Source organism: Arachis ipaensis, chromosome B8 (genome assembly GCF_059453495.1).
Source record: "Arachis ipaensis isolate K30076 ecotype BB chromosome B8, ASM5945349v1, whole genome shotgun sequence".
Taxonomy (NCBI): domain Eukaryota; kingdom Viridiplantae; phylum Streptophyta; class Magnoliopsida; order Fabales; family Fabaceae; genus Arachis; species Arachis ipaensis.
This window is the reverse complement of record NC_142443.1, coordinates 108,364,476-108,371,743: the sequence shown is the minus strand read 5'-3', so window position 1 is coordinate 108,371,743 and position 7,268 is coordinate 108,364,476. Positions and strand designations below refer to the sequence as shown.

The 7,268-nt window shown below is 35.7% G+C and overlaps 1 protein-coding gene across 2 annotated transcripts; it reads right to left on the bottom strand.

The window, feature by feature from the left end:
• Positions 1-1,179: 1,179 nt before the first annotated feature.
• On the bottom strand, positions 1,180-6,480 carry LOC107613401 (DNA-binding bromodomain-containing protein). 2 transcript variants are annotated; one of them, XM_088496747.1, is made up of 3 exons: positions 5,790-6,480; positions 4,906-5,668; positions 1,180-2,466 (listed from the first exon to the last, which is right to left on the bottom strand). In XM_088496747.1, the coding sequence occupies exons 1-3, from the start codon at positions 6,221-6,223 to the stop codon at positions 1,402-1,404; spliced, it is 2,262 nt and encodes a 753-aa protein (XP_088352873.1). In that variant the 5' UTR covers positions 6,224-6,480; the 3' UTR covers positions 1,180-1,401. The 2 variants fall into 2 exon arrangements, with proteins under 2 accessions (XP_088352873.1, XP_088352874.1); XM_088496748.1 differs by having other exon boundaries at positions 1,180-2,463; positions 5,790-6,476.
• Between the last annotated feature and the right edge of the window lie 788 nt (positions 6,481-7,268).

The window sequence follows — 7,268 nt, the reverse complement described above, 5'->3', positions numbered from 1 at the left end:
GTGATAATTCTGTCGCCGTCGTAGGAAGCTGTATCACGTGTGAAAGCTCCGTCACTGTCCTAGGAATCTCTTTGCCGTCGTGTGAAAGTTCTGTCGCCGTCATCGTCTCCTCTATTCGAGCTCTCTCTCTGTCATCGTCGATGGTTCTGACTCCTCTGTCGTTGCCATCAATGCCCTTCCTCTATTGCAGCTGGTAAGCACTATTACTTGGAATTATTTTTACTTGTTTTGTAATTTGTACTGTTGTTAATAATATTGGGTTGCTGATTTTTAGATTTTCTTAATACTTTTGTAGTTTTGTTAATAATACTGGGTTTAGTGGTTTACTGATTGTCTAGATTTTGCTATTTCACTTTAATGTGATTGTGGTTACATTACAGATAGCAGATGATCTTGTAGATGAATTTGCTGATCTAGGCAACAGTGGTTTGTGTCCCGATCAGATTTTCTCATATAAAGAATTTTCTATTTTATATTCTTTTTTCACAGAGTAAATGTTTAAGATAAGTAACTTATGTTTCTTGAGTTGAACATTTATCAGCAACAATATGATGAGAAAAATATCCGTAGAAGGGTCTATGATGCTCTTAACGTTCTCATGGCGATGGATATTGTTTCGAAGGATAAAAAGGAAATATAATAGAAGGGTCTTCCTCGTACTAGTGTGAACGATATTGAAGAACTAAAAGTTTGCAGACAGTCTCAAGTTTTTGCTATTTTCATCTAAGTAGTTATGCTATGTTTTCTCTACAATGATGGCTTGAGCTTATCCAAAATATAGAATGAAGGATCTTTAAAAGTTTATAACACATTAATACCTTAGTATTGATCTTTGTTAATATTTTTTTGGTAGTAAAACATTATGTATTTTTTGGAACTTGCGTTTTGATTGTTTTTAATTATAAATTTTGATGTTTGAAATTGTTTATGCATTTTTAATATTAAATTATAAATAATTTATTATGTAAAATTATAAAATTATAAAATTTTATTAAATTAAAAATAATTAAATTTAAATATTTAAAATTATATACTAAATTTTTAATAATTTTATTTAATATTTAATTAAACTCTTGGATCAAATCATTAAACCAATGAACAGTTACCTTATCAATTCATTGACAAATCTAGTTCTCACAATCTTGGTCCTTATTGGTTAAACAAAAAACCTGTGACATGTATTAAAACAGACGATGAGGTTTCCACTGAAGTAAAAGTAAGGAATGAAACATGTTACAAGGATTGACCCGAGATACAAAAAGTTACATATAACTTAACTGACTACAGGCCACAACTGATCAATAAATTAGTAGTGTAAAATAAGTAAGAAAGACACTCTGACAATAATAATATACAAAAAAATAAAAATAAAAAAGGCCTAACTAATTATGAAATTTGTGATCATTTCTTAGAACGTTTCTTGGGTCGCTTATCCTTACTAGCACTAGCACTATTTTCCCTCCCACGCTTTGCAGAAGCTGTATTGCTTTCTGCTGTTTTCTTTGGAGGCCTACCTACACTCCTCTTGCTATTCTCAACAACGTTCTTGTTCCTTTTATCCCCTGACCCTCCTCCTCCACCGTTATTATGCCTTGACGCCCTTTCTTTCCCTTTATTATCACCCTTTCCACTATTCACAATTTTCTTTTGCTCTTTCATACTTGCAGTCCCACCTCTGCTGCTGCTACTACTTCCTCCACCACTACCACTGCCACTCTTCAGTGCCTCCACTGGAGCGTTTCGCTTTATTCGTTTCAAGAAATCAGCAGCGGCATTCTTCTTCTTGTCCTGTCCTCCCTCTGCTTTGCTCTTGTCTGGTTTTGCGGCTTCGACAGCCTTGGTCACCAAAGTCGCTGCTTTTATGGTGGAGTTAGTGGGGAGTTTCTTATTGCCAGAATTGCTGTTGCTGCTGAGGTTCTTGTTGCTTCTTCTCAGGCTTCGAGCTCCGGTGACCGGCTTTTCCTTGGCCTTGGGAGGCTCATCTTCATCTGTCTCGGAAGAAGAGGGTTTCATGGGTGGTTTTGCATCAGAAGATGGTTTTTCCTTCTTATCGGTGACGGGTTGGTCACCCTTTTGGCCAAAGGTCGCCGGGGAAGGTTTAGATGACATTGAACTGCGTTTTCGGCATACCAATATTGGAGCAGAGGCTTTGTGCTTGGAAAGGAGAGATTCTGGTTTGGCTTGAGGAGCGTTTGGAGGGTTGGAATCCGTCTTCTGTGGGGTGGGATCAGATTGTGCTTGGCCTTGGTTTTTCATCTCTGCCATGACGAGGCGCCGCAGCTGCTGCGCCGCCGTTGATTCCAGGGAGTCTCTGGTAAAGAAGACGGTGGCATTCGTAAAGAGGAGGAGAAGGTCACGAAAGAAAGAGTTGGTGCTAGAGGAATAGTGTCCTTTATGGAGTCTCGATTGTATGGTTTCCAAATCCACGTGCTGTCTTACAATGTTTTTGTATCTTTCCGATTCCTGCTGCCATGTACCAGAACAAGCCAAAACTGAGCAAATAACTAAATTGTTATAATAATTACACAAACTCACCTAAAATGTCCTACTTTCATCCATTGAAGAATTCTAAAGACCAATACTTTTAACATGGAAAAAAAATAAAGAATTAATTAATTTTAGATTAAAAGATAAAGTAAAAACAAGAAAAAAAAAGTGTGGAATAACTACTATTTCTTAATAAAACTATCAAATCAAAAATACTATCGGACTATTGAAATTTATTGTTTTTTGCTATTAATATTGAAAAATATAAGATAAAATATATTATTAAATTATTAGATTAAAAAAATTAAGTTGATAATTAAGTAATGGTAAAAAATAATAAACTCTAATAATCCTTTAATATTTCTCGTCAAAAAGTACATTGAAAATCCAATACTTTTAGTATTAATTGTTAAAATCCGAGTTTATTAAATGATCAAACACAAATTCTATTTTTCACACGAATTTGAAATAAAAAATTAAATAGAAAATATAGTTTTATATTTTAGTTACATTCAGGACGTAAAATTAGAATATATTTATTCTGAACAAAAGAAATAAACAAGCTAATTTGTTTTTTGGTAAAGTTCTAAAAAGAAAAAATAAAAATAAACTAGCTAATTGATACATAAAAGTGGATTTTTCAATCATTAACACGTAAAACAGAATTTTTTTGTCATAAGTAAAACAGATTTTTTTTTTTGTGGTGATTATAAGTAAAACAGATTTGATTATCTTTTCTTTGGAATTATTTTTTGAATAGACATTAGCGATAAAACATTAGTTTTACCAAAACCATATCCACTAGTGCCAAATGAAGGCCTCACTTTTTGTTGTTTAATCGAGAACGGACGGGTAAAAGAACAAGGTAGGAACAATATAAGCGCTATAGGGCCCATTAGTAATTCCACTACCGTCCATATTTTCTTTGTTCCATATTATTAAACGACCAGCCACAACTACAAGCCATGGTTTCCCTCTAATCCACAACTTAAGGATTAGACTTTCAAACATCTAAGAAATAATAATACGCGACACGGTTAGTTGATTACGACCTGTGACCAAACACTGAAACACGTAACCGCCGCGAAGCATGGGAGCAAGTAGAGAAACAAAGAAAAATGATAATAGTGGTAGTATTTTGTCAATATAAACAAGGATAATTCGGCCATTTCGAATACTTTGGGTCGTGTTGAATACGGTAACATGGCCCAATACCAAACCAAACTATGGGCTTTCAACTATGTGTTACCACGTTACATAAGTGCTCTCCCCATACTGGGCTTAAAAGGAATTCATGTGCTCGGCTAAACCATAATCTTTTATTTTTTTTCCTAAAAAACAAAGATGCAAATTTTTTTTTTTTGTGTAAAAAAAATTAATAAGGGGGCCTGATGAAGTAAATTATCTTTTGCTTGAAAAGGAAAAACTGCCTAAAAATGGTTGTCTTGTATTGATCCTTTTTCGGCATAAAGCTAGTCCTATTGTAAAGAAAATAATTTTGCCTGCATGACATCTTGAATCGATGGATTTAAGTAATATTTATAATAAATATATATTTTTTAATTGAATACTATATATAGGAAAGATATTTATGAAATTACTAATGCATATAAATTCGTTACTTTTAATTTTTAGACGGTTAATTATCTATATCGGCTTTGCAGATAAAGGGGCCAACGTCTTTGCCGCAGCCCGCAGGTACCTACCAATTCCCCAAAAGTTTTACTTGTGACCAAATTTTTCCCGTCTCAATTAAAACCGATTATTTTTTCACTTATGATATAAACTTTTAATTCCTCCCTCGCCACCACCAACCCAAAAAAAAAACCACACCGGCGTTTTCTTTATTTCATAAAGTTAAACTTACTTTTATTTCCTTGGACTATTTTTTATTCACAAACTTCATGCCCGTAAAAAACCAATAAATTTCAAGAGTGGTCCCCATTTGTTGGACTGTCATGATTTAGGGAACGTATGCAATGCCCTCCTTGTTGCCACTGTATACCCAAGTTTTCTTAACAACAAATCAAAATATGTATTTTGCTTAAAAGATTTAATTAAAGAGTATTTAAGAACATTCGTTAAAAATAATATTAAAAACTTGTTATTCTTTCAATATAAAAAATTATATTTTTAAATTATAATTTTTTATTTGTAATATTTGTAATCATAAATGTCTTTAAGCAAAACTCCTTTTCTTAATTTAATTTATATATACATGTTTTAATCCATTGGTTTTTTTTCTTCTAAAAAAGAAGCAAAAAATTTGTTACGTGCATGCATGTAAATTATTAATTTGTTAAAGAAAGAAAGAGGAGGGAGGGGAGTTAAAACTTAAAAACTGGTTATTTCAAATTTTTGAGTGTGTGTGAAATCCCAATTATATCCTCTCGAAAAGGGGAGGGTGCAATGGAATACCTGGCTCTCGAGACGGCGCTCGAACAATGAGCTGTGTTCGTGTGCCTTGATCATCTCCAACAGCCCAATCAACGGCTCGGATTTCACCATGGTCTCGTCACTCTCCAGGGCCACCTCGCCGCCACCACTACCACCGGAAGCCTCCTTCCTCCGCCGCGTCTTCCTCTTCCTCGTCAGGCTAGCAGAGCTCTGCACCTCGCTGCTCTCCCTCGTCCCTCGTCCCCCTTCCCCCGAGTGGCCCACCGAGTCATCACGCAACTCGGACGAGTCACCATCCTCTGCCTTCCTCTCCTCACTTGGCGGCTGCGACTCGCACGTTGGAACTTTAACCTCAGTATCGTAGCTTCCGTTATTCGATTCCTCCCCAATCGGTCTCCGCTTCCTGCCAACCGGATCCGGTTCTTTCGGACCGGGATGAACCGGAACCGCCCCTACCCCCGTCTTCCCATCACCATCTCCTGCTCCGGTTTTCCCTCCCTCAAACCGCGAACCGGTCGAGTTCGACTCATTAACCGACTGATTTTCCCGGTCCGACTCGTCACCGGTGGTTGGCAAAAGCTTATCAGTGTTCGTGGTGCTCTCGTCGAGCCGGCGAATCTCCGGTTCAGAACCGGTCGGCTCCGGAACTTCCCTTTCTCCGCCGGTTCCATCGTTTCCGGGCCGTGCCTCGCCGCAAACCGCCAGATCTGCTTTCTCATCGACTTTACCGTCATTTTCTTTCTCTCTCTCCTCCTCCAACTTCTTCACCTTCAACTGCAACGACCTTGAAGGAAAAGAAATAATTATAAAATGAAAAAAAGGAAATTAGATCCAAAACCTACAGAAAAGTTAAACAATAATCATTAACCGAAAACTAAATAGAATATTTTTATGATGAGATTTACAGGATAGAAACGTCGGAGCGTTGGACCTCGCGGCGGAGCTCGGCGACGCGGAGCTTTCGCAATTCGTCGAGCCAGGGGACATGATCAGAGCTATCGACGGCGGCCGCGCCGTTCTGGAGAAGCGGCGGCACGGCGTCGTTTAATTGGTCGGCGAATCGGAGGTTGAGATCGTGGAATTTCTGCTCGCAGTGGAGCGCGGTGGCTTGTAGGTTGGGTACGGAGGTCCGCGACTGTACCTCCATGGCGACGGTGTCCCAGTCTTTGAAGCCATGGCGGTTGACGGCGCTCGCTAGCAAGAGTTCCTCCCACGTGCCCCAAACCTGAGGGTGTTGGTGTCGCTTCTTCTTCTCTTCTTCTGCTAGGTCTGGGTCACGGGTCGGGTTATTGTTTTGATGGTTTTCCATATGATATGAGAAAGATGATGGTTTAACCATACAAGTATACAACTTCTAACACCCTCGTTGCCTCCACCTCTTCAAATCCAATCTCTTTAGTTATTATTTTGAAAAATAAAAGTATAAAACATCAAAATAAATATATTTACACAAAAACATATAATGAAAAATATTTAAATAACTCTATTAGGGTTTTTTTCCCTTCTTGTTTCTATTAGTGGCTGGTTGGTCATGTCTGCTTTTTAGTTCCTTTGTGTAGTAGTTGCTGTTGTTGAGAGTTTGTGCGGATTTTAGTTAGGAAAAATCTCTTTGTGCACATATTGATATTGCTTTCGTTTTTTTTTTTTTTTTTCTAATTTGTATTTTCTTTAAGAGTTGATTGTTATATTGCATTAAGCGAAAATTCGCTACATAAAATTGTTTTTTACATGAGAAAGTAGCAAATTTTGTGGTTTTTAGCCATTAATTAACCATCAATGATATTTTTAATGGTGTGAGATTGCATCTAATGGTATAAAATTATTCAATTTTTTTTATGGTTAAGTGTTGACCAAAATTTAATAAAAGTGCTGACCTTCTAGCACTCCTCTTTTTAAATTATTGACCATGTGATCTATATTATTATTTAATTTTATAAAAAAATTAATTTATTTTATATAATTAATTTTTTTAAAATTGATTTGGATAAATTATATAACCATCTTTTAAACAAAAATTTCAATTTTTTCTGCATATTATCACCAAATAATAAATTTGGTACGTTTTTTTTTCATCTTTTTTAACTAAATTTATTTTTTATTTAATTTTTGTAATATATATATATAGATTGTTAAAAAAAAAGTAAAGTTTCGTATTCTGAAAAATTCACATTTTTTGTTTGTATAGGAATGGAGAAAAAAATTAGAAATAAAAAAAATTAGAATTCACACAAAAGAGAGAAAATCAGAAAACAAACTTGAATTTGAGAAGTAAGGGCAACATAATCAATTTTTATGTTGATCTTCGATAAAGATGTTAACAGTATAATTCTTAAAATTTTTGTCTAATATCGAGTCAATTTCATCCTAAACATTAAATATAAGGC